A 17,888-nucleotide genomic window follows, 5' to 3' on the forward strand; every position below is an offset into this window, starting at 1 on the left:
CTGTGTTTTTCTTGGCTTCTGCAAAGTTACTTGAAACGAGTTTTAAGGCTTTTTAGCTCCCCTGTTCCAGTTTAATTTTTTGTAGTTTAATATAGTAGGTGGTCACTGAAGTCCTATCATGGAAAAGCTTTTAGCGCCTTGTAATTACTGAAATTTTTTTAATACCTACATTTTAGCCTTGTTTTGAAGGGGAGGGAGAAAATGTGAAGTAAAGTTAACAAAGGCTGTTTATGAACTTTTGTGGAGTTTTATAATTCCGCCCCCCCCCCCCCCCCCCCCTTTTCTTCTCCCACAGGATGTGACAGACTTGTTTGGGACAGACTTGCCTGTTGAAGGTGGAAAGGGAGGAGAATTTGCCTGGCGTGATGGACCACTACTAGCAGCATTAAAGGCTGGACACTGGATTGTATTAGATGAGGTAAATTCAAGTTTGGGGCACAAATAAAGTGGAATGTTCTGGAAGAGCAAAGGTGATGATTTGGCATGTAGGATAAATACCTTTGAGGGTTGATGACTGAAATAAATTTTGCTTACTTTTAGTTATGTGTATCTGGTGCCACATTGAAAGTGATTGTTCCACTGAAGAGAAAATTTATCTCCGTCTTCTAAGTCCCTCTGCCCATTGGCCCTCCATAGATGGAGTGTAAAAGACCAGCTTTGGCTAGACTTCTTTTAGACAAGGGAACAAGGATTGAATCCCAGCTTAAATTACTGCAGAAAAACAAGGATAGATTTGATTTACATTTGAAGGTTTTTGGGAAGAATGTCAACGGAAGTTTTGGTACATATGCTCTTATATGGATATAATTTCACTGAAATGAAGGTGTTTTGCTGGGACTAATACATTGTGTTGGGTACTGACTTAATTGAGATGAAGAAGAGTTCCATTTTGCCAGTATAAGCTATCCTGCCACCACAGGTTTGTTCATATACCATGTAGCAAGTGCTGTCAAGCACATGCATGCACAGAGCTTACTTCTTGGCAATGTTCATTCTAATTATTGCAGAGTGCAAAATCTTAAATTCTTTAGCTGTTTTTATACCTTCTTATTGTGAAGAATACCACTTTAAACAACCACGGTATTTAAATAACCCAGACTGCCTTCATTTAAAAAACAAGCAAACAAACAAAACTCTGAATGTTACAAATGTGTGAACGTAAGTTCAGAAGAAACATCTTGAACATACAGATTTTACAATGGAGAGTTATTTTGTTGTCATGGTGAAACTACAGTACAAATAACAAATGCACATAAGGAAAAGTGTTAGTTACAGTTTTGTTGCTCCAGTGTAATAACAGTCTAGCTGGAGGTAATAACATATGACAGTGCTAGAACAGCAAGGAAATCGAATTTTACCTTCTGTGTATCCCAGACTGTTAAACTACAGATTATGCAAAAGTGTTTTGTGGAGCATTAATATTGTATCCTTATTTCTTTCCTCAGCTGAATCTAGCTTCTCAGTCTGTATTAGAAGGGCTAAACGCATGCTTTGACCACAGAGCAGAGATTTATGTTCCAGAATTGGGAATGAATTTTCAAGTACAGCACAAGAAGACTAAGATTTTTGGATGCCAGAATCCGTACAGACAAGGAGGTGGAAGAAAGGGTCTGCCCAAGTCCTTTCTTAATAGATTTACACAGGCAAGCTTATTTGTTTGGTTTAAACTGTGTCATGATCCTGTCTTGTAGTTTTCTGACTATATCAACACTCAGTATGCTCTTGATTCTACAGGTGTATGTTGATCCACTGTCCGCAGAAGATATGGAGTTTATTGGGAATACGCTGTTTCCTGCTATTGATAAATGTATTATTGCCAAAATGGTTGCTTTCAATAACAAGGTAAATATGTATTTTAATCTATTTGGTAGGCAGAATGCAGTAAGATTAAAAAAATTAAGTCTAATGTTACATTTCCAAGCATTTTTATAGAGAAGTGCATGGGTAAAAAAGCAGAATGGAAGTATATGCAGAAGAATGTAAACACCACTAAAACCCACCTGAGTTTTTGTACCACTACAATCAGATACTTGGTTGATAACTGAAGAAGCATTATTTTTCACAGAAGATAAGAAAAAAAAATATAGAAAAGGCTTTGTTCTACAAAAGGTGGAAACAGTTATAGTTTGGTAGCTTGGTGAAGTGAGTTGTTTGCCACAATAACACATTATTCTTGAAGCACAAGCAAAATGAGCTGTATCTTAACAAGAACTGAAATGTGTATTTCTGTTTGTAGTCTGAATTTTTAATCTGCTCTTTATTATTGGATGTTGTTAGTGAAAGCAGCATCTGACCTTTACAGAAGCAGAAGCTTATAAGGATATGTGGCATTCTTCTGGAACACTGAGAGACCAATGAAAGAAAAATATTTCCTGATAGGATTTGTCTATGGCAAAGGATTCAGAGATGCTTGAATCTAAAATTTTGCTAATATAAAAGGTTTTCAACAAGCATTAATTGCAAGGCATCAACTTAGTAGCTATTTTGTGGCTTAGATGCTGCCATTTTGCACAAAGTGCCGGATATAAAATTCACAGTAAGAATTTTATTTATGGTCATGAATCTGAAATTTTGCTTCATCTTAATGTCATGAAACAAAAAAAGTGCAGTAATATTAAAGTAGTATTCTGTGGCCTTATGTTAAATCTTTTGTGGCAGCATCTTACTGAATACTCATTTATAGAGTGCAAAAGTAAAAAGGAAAATTGAGCTGTTAGAGAATTAGTAGAGGAGAGACAAACTAAATCAAGCTTTAGTTCCTAACGTCTTCAGAAAAGTGAATACAGGTTGCTCTTTCTATTGTCCTCTGTCTTGTAAGCAGTGCCAAAGGCAGAAGTTCAGTTGAAGTTTTTAAAAAATATTTGAAGACCAGCACATGGGTGGAATAAAAGATTTTCTTTTTTTTTTTTTTTTTTTTTTTAATTGCTACTTTTTCCAGATTGACAAAGAAGTAATGGCTGAAAAAAGGTGGGGACAGAAAGGAGGACCTTGGGAGTTCAACTTACGTGATCTTTTCCGCTGGTGCCAGCTTATGCTTGTTGACCAGTCACCAGGATGTTATGATCCAGGCCAGCATGTATTTTTGGTATACGGAGAAAGAATGAGAACCAGGGAAGACAAAGAAAGGGTGAGCCATGTGTTCTCCTTCCTTGCTCTTCAGATTGTCAGGAAGTAGGTCTAGAAATCCAAGTGCAAATTTTAAGATGCCTTGCAATTCATTCACAGACATTACCTCTTGCAAAAGAAAAACAGGTTTGTTTTGGGGTTTTGAGGTTTAACATATGTACCTGCGCCTCTTGTCATTTAAAATATCAATTTAATTACCTCCTAGTATAAAAGCAGAAAGCTGGTGTAAATGAAGGCAAGTAGAATAACAAAGGACTTTAAACAATGCAAAACACAACATATTCTTGTGGGATTATGTATTAAATAATGTTCTTATAGAAGTGGTATGGGTTGCATGCGTGTTTGTGAGGAAAGAGAAGATAGGGAGCAGAGAAGAGAAGAGAAAAAGCACTGAGATATGGAGAGATTTTTAAAGTTATGGTTAAAAAGCATTTGTGTTAGTACAGTAAGTAAAAATAATGGCCTGTAATTCTGCCCTTCCCTGCCAGTGTTTTTAAATTGTTCTGGCTTGGATTTCTTTTAGTGACTTTTATTTATCTGTCACTTCTTTCGTCTGCCTCTCAAATTACTCCCCTCATTCTGTTAAACTCTGCTTAAAGTTCCTCTAATAAAACACGCTCACTGCAGTTGTTATTCCACTGTTGACACCTACTTAACCCCTCTCTTGCCTAGAAATCCTTTGCTTTTGTTTAATTTCACAACATTTAAATGGTATTAAACTAGAAGTCAATCAGATTGTAAGACTAAAGTTACTGACTGTGACTGGATATTTTTCTCATGCGTTTACTTTCCCCTTCCTGTAGTAGTAGTATTTTTATGTGTTATTAAGGAGCTTATTTATGGAGTGACTTCTTTCCCAGTATTTTGTTACAGAGAAACATTGCTTACAGTATTTCAAGTCACAGGAAAGCGTGGTTAATGAAGGGGTTGTTGGGGGTGGCTCACTCACTTTAATTGCTTGCTGCACTTTGAATGAAATTACACCTGTGATTAAACTGTGTTAGTATCACATGGCTGTGGAGCTGAGAGGGAAGACTACTTTAGAAGTAAATCTTTAGAACAATGGGTAACTTAAGACTGCTAAGTCTCTCTTTCGCTCTTTCAACTGTTTTAGGTTATATCTATATTTAGAGACATTTTTGGCCAGGAAGCTAACGTGTATACAGGAACCAGAGAGTTTCACATCACTCCGTATAATGTTCAGGTAAGCTGTTGACAAGAGGTGTTGTGAGTGGAGAGAGAAGGAAGCAACTTGCACAGCTGAGCTCCCATTTGCCTCTGAGTACTCACCCATGTGTCTCTCATCCCTTCAGGTTGGTTATTCAGTTCTTTCTCGTGGCAACTATATTCCTCGTCCTGGCAGAAGTCTCTCACTTCTGCATCATTCACTGCAGTCCCTCGAGTCTATAATGAAATGTGTGCACATGAGCTGGATGGTAATCCTGGTGGGCCCGGCAGCTGTCGGCAAAACCAGCCTTGTTGAGCTGCTGGCCCATCTGACTGGCCATCGACTAAAAATCATGGCAATGAACAGTGCAATGGATACAACTGAACTCCTGGGTGGATTTGAACAGGTAAATACTGTTTTGATAAGATGGCAGTATTTTTCCTTCCTACTTAACAGTGGCCAGTCTACTGTGATCTCAGTGTTTAAGCACCAAATGGAGCCTTAGGCACCACAGTCTTCTGGATGAACTAACTCCATAATGGCATGTTTGCAGGTTGATATCAATAGGCCATGGCAGCGCCTGCTGGAAAAAGTGGAGAATGCTGTGAGCACACTAGTAAGGGACAGTCTTCTCCTGACAGAAATTTGTGCAGATGATGCTGAACTTGTGCTGCGTGCTTGGAGCAATTTCATCCTGAACTACAAACCCAAATCTCTGGGTGAAGGAGGTAGAAGTGTTACAGCTGAATTAGTGAGCAAACTGGAGGGAATACTTGTACTGACCCAACGACTAAACAACAAAATAAATTCTTACTCAAAGGCAGGTATGTATGGTGGGCAATTTGTAGTAAGACTGTATGTTCCTCTGAAGAAAATAGGAGAAATATATAAATCTGCAGTGAAAGCTTGAGAAAACTTGGGGGTGTTTTGTAGGTTTTCTTGTTGTCAATACTGTTGCTTCATACTACTTATGTAACAGCCTAGCTTCTGAAAAAGTTACATTGGTGATGGTTCTTCAGGTTTATTTTTTGTGTAGTTACACCTGGTAGTGATCAGTAGTCCACACTCAAATGCTCCTGTACTGAGCTACTCAACATATGATGCAATACAGTTCTTATCTTGTATTCCTAAGAAAGGGAATGTGGATATTCTATTCTTGTATTTGTTCTCTGAAGCATTAATCAGCTGAGCTTTACAAATGTCAGCTGAATAATGTATGGGTTGGGTTTTTTTCTTATTTTTTTAAAAATCATTGTCTAAAATATGGCTTTAATATCCATCAGACTTCATCTAATGGGGGAGAAAGGATGGAGAAAAGTGTCTGTTTAGGGAGAAAAGTGTCAGTCTAGTTTATATTTCTCTGTGCTTGCAAACCCCCTGTGTTCTCATGGATTTTGCCTGTGGGAGGCTACTTGAAGAGTTGGAGCCTCTGCTGTTATGTTCCTCTAGAAAGTAGGAAGCATATATGTTTATTAACAAAATAATTACTATTTTTCTTGAATGGAACAGGAAGTAATGTAAGTCCTGATGCAAGATATACTTCCTTTCAGAGTTTGCTCACCTGGTAGAGGAGTTCCGGCATTTCAAGCTGCAGCAGGTCCAGGCGGCTGACTGCAACAGCCATGGCACTTTCGAGTGGGTGGATGGGATGTTGGTTCAGGCCTTGCAGTCTGGAGACTGGCTGTTGATGGACAATGTTAACTTCTGCAAGTAAGATATTTTAGTGGCCTTGTTTCACTGAGTAGATCCCCTAACCTCCCTAATTGACTTTCTCTCTTACTGTATAGTTCACAGCTGAACATTCTGCATTTGATAACAATACATGGGAGCAGTAACTTACATTTTCTGGAAGAGTGTCTTCCTTCTTAGACAGCTTAACAGTTGATACTTTTCCTGTTACCTTATAACGTAATTAGCTGTTTGGCTTTTTGCTTGGTACCATTTTGATTTCAGATCAGAAAGGGATGAGATTGTTACCTTTTTATAACCATATAAATTTCTTTTGAATATAGCCCTTCTGTGCTGGACCGCTTGAATGCTTTACTTGAACCAGGAGGTGTTCTTACCATGAGCGAGAGAGGTGTGATAGATGGCACAATTCCTACAATAGCTCCTCATCCAAACTTCAGGTGCTTTGCTTTTCTGCTTTTTTTTTTGGCTTCCCCCCTGCCCCGACCAAATAGCAGGTTTAGAAAAAAAAAAAATGTCAGCAGTGAGCCAGTCTTTTGGTATTTTGAATTCTGTTCAGTTTGCCATGTACTGTAGTGACACTGTGTGGAAAGGAAGAAAACTGCGCTGCGATGAGCATGTGGTAGAGAGCTTAAGAGGCTTGGCTTTATATCCCTGTTGCAGCACAGACTGTTACGCTGGAAAATTCATAGCAGCATACTTCTGCTTTGATTCCCCATTTCTAGTTTAGGATTTCAGCACTTCCCTGTCTCACTGCAATGCAGCTGAGGATACATGTGTTGAAGATGGTGAAGTATTCAGGTATATTGGTAATGAAAGCTGGTATAGGGACATAATTTTCTTCCCAGCTTTTTCCATCCCATCCATAAATCTGAGTTTCTTGCAGTGACAGAACTTAACATCCCCACCCCCCCCACCCCACCCCCCGCAAAAAAACCCCAAACACACACCAAAAAAACAAAACCCAAACAAACCCAAACCAAACAAAAAAACCCCACCAAACAGACAGCCTGTATTCTCTCAGACCTGAAGTAGTCTCTGGGGAAGATGGAAGGAGAACATACAAAGTATTCTGTATAATTCCTACCCTTTATAAATTTATGAAAAGAATATTGGGACTGATATGCTCTGGTTCCTCTGAATTGGAAACAAGATCCTTGACTTTCCAGAAACCTGTTTTGGCTGAATTGTATCTCAAGTTCTTTTTTCTCCTTGCTTTTAAGAGATGTTTACTGATAGTATTAACTACTCGGGTGTTGGATACTTTGGTTTTCAAATAGCACAAATTTATCTGAAGCCATTGCTAAGACTTTTAAAATTCTTCTTTATAGCTCAGAGGCATAGTTTAACTTTTTTTGGTAAGGAGGCAAATGATAAAATAGACACAGCTCAGATATAACAGAGTTAAAAATCATGCAATATATCTGTGGCTAATTTCAAAGTATAATTATTCATACAGGTTTCTCATTTAAATTCAGTAGATGTCTCTGGCTTTCTAGATATCAGTGTCCCCATTTTTATGAAGACGAATTTACTTTATGGAAGAGCACATGTGGTGGTTCTGGAGTGCTAGTCTAAAGCCCTAAAGTTACATCTTAAGAATGTAAGGCAGTTAGACTAGATCATTGTAGGTGCCTTCTAACTGAACCCTTTTATTCTAATATCCATCAGACTTTTCCTTTCCATGGATCCTGTTCATGGGGAAATATCCAGAGCCATGCGGAATCGTGGGATTGAAATTTACATTCCCGGGGAGAACGATGGAAATGTATTGGACAATTTGGATTTGAAGTTACTCCTGCATGGTTTGGGTTTAGTGGGAGATAGCATCTGTGATGCACTTATGGCTGTGCATTCAGAAACCAAGGTGGCAATAGCAGGTAAGAAAAGTCTGTTCAGTGTTAACAACTTGGGCTCACTGCATATATTTGGATTAACTCTTTAATATTAAAGCTTGGTTATTTTATTGTTATGTCCCAATACAAGTAAAAGCATAAAAGTATAATCACGTTGTTTTGGGGGTTTATTTGTGTTCTCAGGAAGCAGGCCCAAATCATAAAAAGATGGGAAGTGGGTGTGCTTTGTAAGGAGACATCAGGTGCTGCCAAGTATCAGTTGCCTATTGCTATAGGGAAGGTAATAAATTCTAAGTGAAAATCAGCAAAACTGAGGGTTGGCACAAGGCCTGTTCAAGTTGGTCTTTGGAGCAAGATGACACTGAGTTTCACTCAGCTGCTTCATGTCTTATTTTGAGTTTGTCACCTGTTATTTACAGTCTTGTCAAATTTTCTTATTAACCTTGGTAAGAACCCATTCAATTTTCAGGATCCAGTAGGATTCATTTGGTTTGGATCTTCCTCAGGGCCTAATGTGTTGTTTGTCCTCAGAGGATTAAAGGGGTGACAATTAATAAACATTCATATCGCCCTAAATGCTGTGTATCTTTCAGGTTCTGTGTTATCTTTGTCACCTTTGCTTCAGGCTGCTGCTTTAATTGTGCAGCAGATACAGAGAGGCTTTGGATTAGTGAAGTCGTTTTACAGAGCCTGTTGGGAAGTTTATGGCCGCTCACAACAACTGCAGATTAACCAAAAGGTAAAAGTCCTGTGTTTGAAAGCTTTTCTTACATCATCTAAATACATGAAAAATACCATTTCATGAGGCTAGTGTTTGGGATCCTCTGTTTCCTAAGTGCTTGAGCAGGGGGCTGATGAAGATGGTGCTCTTGGAGAGATGAACCAAACCATTTTAAACACCCTCTCAGGCATCTGTCAGGTAATGAAGAGGGGGGATTAAGTGGCATTGGGACATTTTCTGTGTCTTTTAGATTCTGAGCCTTTTTTGGTTCCAGTGTAAGAAGTACAGTTCTGCATGTAACTTACTCTAACAGATCAGTTGAAGCTCCAGAAGTTGGGGGGTTTTTTTTGGTGTTGAGTGGTGAAGTACAGTGAATTTCAGCTGTCACCTGTCCTTTCATGACATATTTTCTCAGCCTGGTAACATGCTACTGGAGACAGAGGTCAGATGAGTAAGAGTTGCATAAGGACTGTCAATTTGGGATGTGCTTAACTAAGATATTCCCTGGGGGATAAATATGGTTTGTTGGACATTTTGTAGATAGTGGCTCACTTTTGCAACATAAGGGAGACAGAGAATATTCTAGTTGGACTCTGAGGCTTACTTGTTTTTAAGAGCTTCAGCTGAGACTTTGGGATATTAATACTGATTAATCTATAGCCTGAAACAATGTGCACACTGTCATCTTGAGTAGCAATATTCATTTCCTATTTTAAGCTGTACAGTATGTTATTTCACTTACAGTTGGAATGTTTTGGTACTTTTATCATGTAGGCTATATAGTGTTTGTAGAACATTTGGTTTATAATGATTTCATAAGAAATCCATGTAATTAAAGAGTTCCCTGAGCTATTGTACTTGGATACATGTTTGAATATGATTCTAAACTGCTTTTTGGTTGTTTGTTGTAGCTTGTGTTAGAATTGGTTACGAAGCATGCTTCATCTCTGGCTTCCCATGAAATTTGGGGTGACTCCCTGCTAGCAGTGGGATTGTGGCCAGACTCCCTACCTACAGGTCTGTTTGCAGCAGAAGATTCGCTTCTTTCAACAGTCCGGAGTGATGCACAGGTCCTCATGTATTGTCTGAATAGACTAAACCTTAAAAACTGCAGGTAGGCAAGAAACACTTTTTGTCTAATAAATGAGTAAGAAACCAGATACGTGTGAAATACTGGTGGCATGTCAGTGTGGCCTGCAAAACTTTGTCTTGAGCAAATTGTGTGGGTAGAGACTGTGGCAGTCACACTCCGTAACTGAGGCACCTGTAGTGGTTGCATGGAAAGGTAACAAAGACCAGTTTGATTATTTACTGTTTTATTCTTCAGTCCAAAATACTTGGCATTAGGAGTTAGGAGTAGGCATTTAGCAGAAAATGTGAATGCAAACACTGGGTTTACAAGGTAATAAGAGCCCCGAAAATCTCTCTCTGTTTCCTTCTGCGCTTTAAAAAAATGAGTATTTAATTAGTTTTAAATATACTAATGATCCTCTGTACTTCCTGCTTTCATGTAAACAATTATTCATCAGCTCTTTTAGGTCCAGTAGCTTCAGGTGAAAAAACAAATTGCCTCCTTCAAACAGAGCTGTCTGAAAGAAGTCTCATGTGCAGGGGCCATATGCAAGAACTCTTTTAATGATTTCTTGTGCAATATAACTGTTATTTTCACAACACTGGTGCAAAATCTGTACGTCACAGCCTGCTTTGCTCAGTGACGTACTGTGGACAGGTACTGTGGTTTGCTTCCAAAGAAAGAGCAAGCTGTAGAAGTTAGTACTAAGATATAATGTTGAAATTGTAAAATCTTAGCAATGTGCTGGTTTTGGTTTTGTTTTTTTTTTTTTAATCAAGGACACTTCTCTCCATCTTTGTCTTTTTTAACTTACCTTCACATATCATTCTGGTGCACAAATCAACTATAATTTCTCAACGAAATGCTGTGCATATTCACTTCTGGCACTGCATGAATTTTTGGTAATAGTGAGTTTCTAATAGTAGACACCCCCAACTGATCTGAAGTTGGAAAATGGCTTTAGAGCTAAATAAAAGAGGAGAGATTATTGCATTGCTGCCTTCTTGCCTGAAGATGGCTGCATGCTGAGTAGCTTGATTTGCAGAATACATTCTTTCCTGGAACTGGCAGTTCAAGCACTTGATTACTGGACTGTGCTTCTTTTTGTTTCAGGACACTACCACTGACTCTGCAAGATCTTCAAAAAATTATGCAGTCCACTGATCCTGAGAGTCTCCAATTCAGTGCTGTTGAGATAGATGCAAACTGGATGGATAAAATGGAAGTTCTCCAGGCTTCAGTGAAATTGTTCATAGAAAAGGCAACCAATCAAGATTGGACATTGAGAGTTAAATGGCTTAACTCCTTAGCCAAAAATCTGCCACAGGTGCTTGGTATGTAATTATTTAACTTTCTCTTTTGCCTAAGGGCTGATTTATTATATTTTCACAAATTCTAAGTCTTCTAAGAAAACATTCAGACCATTCAAATGATCTGATATGAAAGTTCTTAACTATCCACATTTATTGGGTTTGTGTGGCCAAGTTTTGCTAGCAGGGGGTACAGGGGTGGCCTCTGTGAGAAGCTTCCCTTATGTCTGATAAGAGCCAATGCCAGCTGGCTCCAGGATGGACCCGCTGCTGGCCAAGGCTGAGTCCATCAGTGGTAGTGGTAGAGCCTCTGTGATAACACATTTACAAAGGGGAAAATGTTGCTGTGCAACAGAGAAAGGAGTGAGAATATGTGAGAGGAACAACTCTGCAGACACTAAGGTCAGTGAAGAAGGAGGGGGAGGAGGTGCTCCAGGCACCGCAGCAGAGATTCCCCTGCAGCCCCTGGTGCAGCCCATGGTGAGGCAGCTGTGCCCCTGCAGCCCAGGGAGGTCCATGGGGGAGCAGATATCCACCTGCAGCCCGGGGAGGACCCCAAGCCGGAGCAGGTGGATGTGCCCAAAGGAGGCTGTGACCCCATGGGAAGCCCACGCTGGAATAGGCTCCTTGCAGGACCTGTGGACCCATGGAGAGAGAGGAGCCCACGCTGGAGCAGGTTTGCTGGCAGGACTTGTGACCCCGTGGGGGACCCACGCTGGAGCAGTCTGCTCCTGAAGGGCTGCACCCCATGGAAGGGACCCACGCTGGAGCAGTTCATGAAGAACTGCAGCCTGTGGGAAGGACTCACGTTGGAGAAGTTCATGGAGGACTGTCTCCCATGGGAGGGTCCCCACACTGGAGCAGGGGAAGAGTGTGAGGAGTGTTTCCCCTGAGGAGAAAGGAGCATCAGAGACAATGTGTGATGAACTGACCACAACCCCCATTGCCTGTCCCCCTGTGCTGCTTGGGGGGGAGGAAGTAGAGAATTTGGGAGTAAAGTTAAGCCTGGGAAGAAGGGAGGGGTGGAGGTAAGGTGTTTTAAGATTTAGTTTTTATTTTCTCATTATCCTACTCTGATTTGATTTGTAATAAATTAAATTAATTTTCCCCAAGTGAGTCTGTTTTGCCTGTGACAGTAACCAGTGAATGATCTCTCCCTGTCCTTATCTGTGAGCCTTCTGATACATTTGCTCTCCCCTGCCCAGCTGAGAAGGGGAGTGATAAGCGGCTTTGGGCACCTGGCATCCAGCCAGGGTCAACCCACCACACCACACTAAATCAAGGGCATTGAGGCTTCAGGGAAAGACAGAAACAGGTTGTGTATACTAGGGACAAGAGGAGGCTTTGGGCTAAACATTGCCTTTTATTGTTCAAGCATGCATGTAACTTGTACTACTTCTGAATTACGGTTATTTTTGGATACATCTTGGCCTATGTAAGCAAATATATCTTTCTCGTCACTATTTTTTTTCTAATAGTGATAGTAAAAATGGTAAAATACCTTCTGTTTATTTGGTGTTAAAATGCAAATACTTAGAAAGCCAGCAAGATGCAGAACTGAGATTTCCTGAAGCTGTGTTGTCTGAACATTCAGGATAGCAGCTGAGATGAGGTATTCACTGCGTAATTACATTAATCACGTTAAACTTCTGGAGAATTTAGACAGGCATTAGTCCAAGTAATTCACACACTTAGCTTCCTTGTGTGGTGTGAAATGTCAGACTGTATTGTCCCTACATGAATGGGATTGCTCCCCCTTGATCTTACTGTCTTTCCAGGTAGATCTGTCTATTAACTAGAAAATATCTGGAAAGATACTTTAATGACAGGTATGGTCTTATGTGATTTCTTTTTTTTTTTTTTCTTAATTGGAAAAAAAAATCAAAACCAGATGTACTGAGAGGAAGACTTGAAGGTATAAACTCACAGATTTTCACAAACCGTATTTTTAATAGCGTACATGAAGTATCATGAGTTTAATTAGAACTCTTTACTGGATTTATCTCTTTAGCCATGATACTCTGACTGCTTTTAAGACCTCTTGGAACTAATACAAAATAAGAGGAACCAGCATGTCCGGAGTGCATGCACAGATGAGATTCAGGCTGCTTGTGCTGGCTCAGTTGAAGTTAGTTTTATTTATTTGTACTAAATGCTCTTCTACACCTACGTTCTCCCCCCTTCACCTACAGATCCAGTGCGGATTCAGCTGGAAGCAGGTGCTGTAGCCCTTGGTAGTTTCTATGCGAGTCCTCTCTCATCTGGAGTCAGTAACATGATCAAGTTGCTGCAGCCAACTATGACAGGTACTTCTGAAAAAAACTGATGTAAGAGATGGGTGCTTCCTTTATTTGTTCTCTGAACACACTGCAACCCTTAAGAAATGTGTGTAACAAAACAAAGGCTTTTTGTTGCTTTTGTTGCAAAAGAAATAACAACAAAGCCATTCTTGCTGTCTAGAACTGCAAATATGGCAATTAAATGCATTCATCCTATGACTATGAATCCTGACTGGGTATCTGTGACCCAGGTGTATTCCTACAGCTCAGAGTTAAGCGATGCTCTTAAGAGTGATGCATATTTCTAATGCCTTTCTGACTATATAGTTTAGGCATCCTGTTTTTTCTCAGCATTTTTCTCAGCATGTTAGCCTATCTGAAACCTACATTGAAGCCTGTAATTTTCCCTCAGTGTTTTACAGGGAGCTCAGGTGTGTGGTTTCCTTTCCAAGCTTTTTAGGTGCATGAAAGCTACATATGGTGACACTGGACCCTTTATGGATGGTCCTAAGTATCTTGCCTGGACTGTGAAGGAAAAGGGAGTTGGACTTGAGTTTCCAGGCTGTCTTTTTGGGTACTCTGACCACTGGCTAATTTACTTTCATGGTTCGAGTTTTTACATTCTGTTTGAATATCTAGAGTGAGGGAGCTTAAGACTCTGCCTTCCTCTTAGGCTTCCTTCTTGCCTTCTCTAATGTGCTTGCATAGGCAGGAGGATTGAGGGAAGTCTTTCACTGAATAATGTTTCTGCTGCTGTCCTGTCTTGTCTTGTCTGCCTTCCCAGATGAACATGTAATGCCTCTGGACCCAAGATGGAATATGCAGTTTTTGGATATCATTAGAAATTCGATGAACTTTGATACAGAAATGGAACACACAGATCAGCTACTAATCCTCTTGAAGTCTGTAGCGAATCGGTAGGTTACAAAAAAAGCTTGTGAAGACTGCCCAATGACTGTAATCAGTGCTATGTCAACACTTTCAGTATCTGCCAAGTATGTCTTTAGGTTTCGATAGATGTGATCCTAAATACCTGTATGAAACCGCTGCCCAGTGTTTACATGCTTTGTTTCTGTTTTCTGAAGATGCAGACTAAACCAAATTGCTTCATATAGGGAGCAGAGCTCCCAGCGTCCCATATAGGCTGGAGTGATTCAAGGGCAAACCAGAACTGTGGGATAAAGCATAAAAGGGGCAGAAGCAGCAGTGTGGAATCTCTGACATAAAACTTAAGTAGTTGCCCTGCTTTTGGATTTGGACTGCTTTTCCTAATACGAGCAAAAAATACACAGATTTTGCAGTTACAGTATAAGGAAGCAGCTACTCACATATCCTACAAATGTGTAATGGTGGTGTTGCATCTGCTTAGTAGCTTACTACTTTTTCCTTCCTGCTAATTGCAGGAATCTGCTTTTTTTGCAGCTTGTTTCTGCAGAAACCATATTCAACCAATTAGTTATGCTGCACTTGATTCTTCTTTCATAATAGAGTGAAATATCAAATGTAACTTTCTGTAGTTCACCGTTCTCATAAGGCAGAGGCTTTAAAATGATACTGAGTTTCTAGCAACTTTACTTTTAATTCAGGGCAGTATTATTTCTTGAACGAGAAAAAAGAAGCTACACTGAGAAGAATTTGATTACCAGCAAGAAGCCAAGAAATAGTGTCTTAAGAATGTCTCTAGATTTCCGCAAAGGTGGGTTGATTTTCGCTGTTCCTTTTGGTTCTATGGTCAATTTGAAATATGGTTAATTTGTGCCGTTATGAAATGTGTACTTTAAACATGTTATGTCCTGAATGTGCGAAGGAAGATCATGTGAATGTAAAGCAGTCACATGAGGACTAATACGATATGTAACTCATTATTCTTAAATTAAATATACCTTATGCTACAGCATTTATGTCCAGCCTCTACTAGGTTATGAGTGCCTGTCATTTCTCTGAATTATCTAAACTTTAGGAAGATGGTGGAGAGAAATTGGAATTGCATTTTGTCTTTGGCTAGCAAGCCATCTTCAGATGTGCTTTTGTTCTAATCCTCTTTCTATTGTTTTATGTAATGAGGATGTTTACTTCCAAAACAAAGGGCAAAAATTTAGTGATGAAGTTAGTATGTTGCATAGAAGCAATTGATCAATGTTTCCTTCATTCTGGATTTTTTTTTTTTTTTTTATATTATACGTGTAGAGGTAATAGAGAATTGTGCAAAAAGTGAAGGAATACTTCTTGTTACTTTGATTCTTAGATCTTTTCAGGGTATTTTTCCTCCTAGCCACAGAGAGGATCTAGTGATCAGAAAGCAACCCATACTTGTCATGTGATGTGTCTGGAATATTCAGTCTGTCCCTTTCTTTTCCTCTTCCCCAAACCTCAGATCCAGGAAGTTACAGCTGCCTTCCTCATGCAATTGTGGTCAACCTTGCTGCTTTCTTTGAACTTTGGGATGCATTTGCATTTCACTGGGTGAAGTCTACTCAGGTGGCCTTAAGTGATGATGACATGCATGATGTGAGTAGACTTTTCATAGCACTCTTAATGGGAGTTATGTGAAATTGGACAGTGTGCAGAACATTATTTTTAGTTTCAGAGACCATGAAATAAACTGCAGTTTATTGGTATTCAGAATATGCCTGACACGAGGCAAATGATGATGTTTGTTGCAGTGGCTGTCTTTCAGTGTGCTCCATCTTCTCATTTCTTCTGTGTGGAATGTAGGTTTTCAGCCTGCAGATACTCAGGGTGGGAATTGTCTTACCTAAATGTGCATGTCTGGGACCTAGATATCCATTGTGCCATAGAAGTGCCTGTCTTTCTCCACTAATGATAAAGGAAGTATCCACATCCATCTCAGATAAAGTTACCTGAACCTGGATAGCTGACATGCAGGTCACAGGGGTGGTTCACTTCTCCCTCTCCCTTTTCAGACCGTGAAGATCATTTTGCTGAAATCTGACAATGACATTGTAGACTTGTGCAGGGATTGCTTGGTTTTGACTTGTGTGGTTCTACCTGCCAGCAGAGTCCTGCGCTATTTTTAGAGAACATATAGTTGAGTGCTAGTTGTGTGCCACTAAGTATTAAAGCATTGCTTGATTCTGAAATTAATGGAAGTGACAATGTTTTTGCATTTTCTCTTGGTTGAAGTAAAAAGTGTTCTGTAACATGCAAGGCTCAGCAGCGCGAAAACTGTAACCTTTTTGGCTTGTTGTTAGATTTTATACTGCTTGCTGTGGCGTGACCGGTTCTGGGCGGTCTCTGACACTCTGACAGTGGATTCACCAGGGTTGTCACTTCTGTCTCTGCACTGGCACTGGGTTATGAAGCATCTAATTGACAGAATTCCTCAGATGCTTATTGGATCAGATCAGCATAAGTGAGTCGCTTTGATTTTGTGTTTCTGTTAAATGGTTGTATAAATTACCCTTTTTGTTAATATTATAGCTAATTCACATTGTTTGCTGGTAGTGTCCAAGCTGTGTTCCATTAGCGATGCAAGTGCAATGTATTAAATAGCTGTTCACTTTTAAAATTCAGATTTTTTACTATTGGACTGCTTCTTGCCCAAACGATCATCTAGAATTTTTACCCATTTCCTGTACTTTAAAGTTAGGTTGCCCCTTTAGTGAAAGGTTAAGAGAAGGGACTTTCCTTTCTCTTGTGTCCTTTTGCCTTTTTCCTCAAATTCTGGGTTAACTGTGTGGGATTTTTTTTTTTTTCCCCCATCTCCAAGGGTTTCCAAGGAAATTCAATCTGTTTCACAGCACATTCAGAGCTGCTTGGCCAATCCTGCTGGTGTTTCTGCCAGTATGAAGATATTACAGAAGTCTCTAGGAAGACCTCTTCCTTTTAAGGTATTGGTTCTCTGTTTGCAAAAGATTTGTGTTTCCAGTGATGTCCAAATATGCTTTAAAATAATCGTGCAGCACTTGCTTTCCAGGCCAGAAAAAATACATTCCTTTTGGACTTGTTAAATTGATTAAAAAGACAGTTTCACCATATGTTAACGTATGGCTTTTTTTGTGAAATATATCAGTTATTCAGAGAGCATTTCTACTATTAATTATGCTTTGTATAGATAGCAGTTAGTTAATACAGGGTGATGTGCAAACATAAAAATGTTCCTATTTACTCTGTTTTGGAGACTTGTGAGTATCAATATGCCACTTGCTTATTTAGTGAACATATGTGTGTATAGAATAGACCATGTACTTCCTTCTATACAGCATAGGATGGGGCTGCCTTGTGACTTACCAAGACATAGCCTTTTAACTCTGACAGGTTTTTTTTTCTTAAGTTATTGGTGTCATTCAATAAAAAAAATCTTAAAATCTTCTAAAGAATATAAGTCCCTTTTAAAAGCAGGGCACAAATAGACATGTAGCTTGCTTATGTTGATTAGTAATTAGACCTAGGTTTTTATGGCCTTATGTCTCAAAGATACTCGGCTGTTCAAAAATGCGCATAGTTGCTGTGTGGAACTTTAAAGAACATTCAGTGGTTACTGAGAATTTCGGGAGATTTTTCTAGGCAAAGGTATTTAAATGGCAGGTGTAAAATGCCAGTTTCTTTTAAGTGACAGTAGCTTCTGGCATTTTTTATTAGTTTGTGTATTTATTACCCTTAGTTTAGGTAAGTTGCCATGTTGAGATACTGTTTGTCTGCATAAT

At 39.5% G+C, this 17,888-nt stretch overlaps 1 protein-coding gene across 4 annotated transcripts in view; it reads left to right on the forward strand.

Annotated features, from left to right (window-relative positions):
* The window catches only part of MDN1 (midasin AAA ATPase 1), a 109,904-nt gene that overhangs the window by 49,029 nt on the left and 42,987 nt on the right, over positions 1-17,888 (forward strand). For 3 of the 4 annotated variants that reach the window (XM_075706638.1, XM_075706639.1, XM_075706641.1), the window contains 19 exons: positions 296-418; positions 1,446-1,643; positions 1,735-1,842; positions 2,939-3,127; positions 4,241-4,330; positions 4,440-4,700; positions 4,848-5,118; positions 5,845-6,004; positions 6,307-6,423; positions 7,655-7,863; positions 8,433-8,578; positions 9,472-9,674; positions 10,746-10,966; positions 13,135-13,248; positions 14,006-14,138; positions 14,808-14,917; positions 15,596-15,729; positions 16,434-16,594; positions 16,952-17,072. In XM_075706638.1, the coding sequence (XP_075562753.1) occupies positions 296-418; positions 1,446-1,643; positions 1,735-1,842; positions 2,939-3,127; positions 4,241-4,330; positions 4,440-4,700; positions 4,848-5,118; positions 5,845-6,004; positions 6,307-6,423; positions 7,655-7,863; positions 8,433-8,578; positions 9,472-9,674; positions 10,746-10,966; positions 13,135-13,248; positions 14,006-14,138; positions 14,808-14,917; positions 15,596-15,729; positions 16,434-16,594; positions 16,952-17,072 (3,069 nt within the window). The remainder of the gene's footprint in view (positions 1-295; positions 419-1,445; positions 1,644-1,734; positions 1,843-2,938; positions 3,128-4,240; positions 4,331-4,439; positions 4,701-4,847; positions 5,119-5,844; positions 6,005-6,306; positions 6,424-7,654; positions 7,864-8,432; positions 8,579-9,471; positions 9,675-10,745; positions 10,967-13,134; positions 13,249-14,005; positions 14,139-14,807; positions 14,918-15,595; positions 15,730-16,433; positions 16,595-16,951; positions 17,073-17,888) is intronic. The other variant, XM_075706640.1, reaches the window with a different exon arrangement.

The sequence above is a fragment of the Pelecanus crispus genome, chromosome 3, assembly GCF_030463565.1.
Source record: "Pelecanus crispus isolate bPelCri1 chromosome 3, bPelCri1.pri, whole genome shotgun sequence".
In the NCBI taxonomy this organism is placed as follows: domain Eukaryota; kingdom Metazoa; phylum Chordata; class Aves; order Pelecaniformes; family Pelecanidae; genus Pelecanus; species Pelecanus crispus.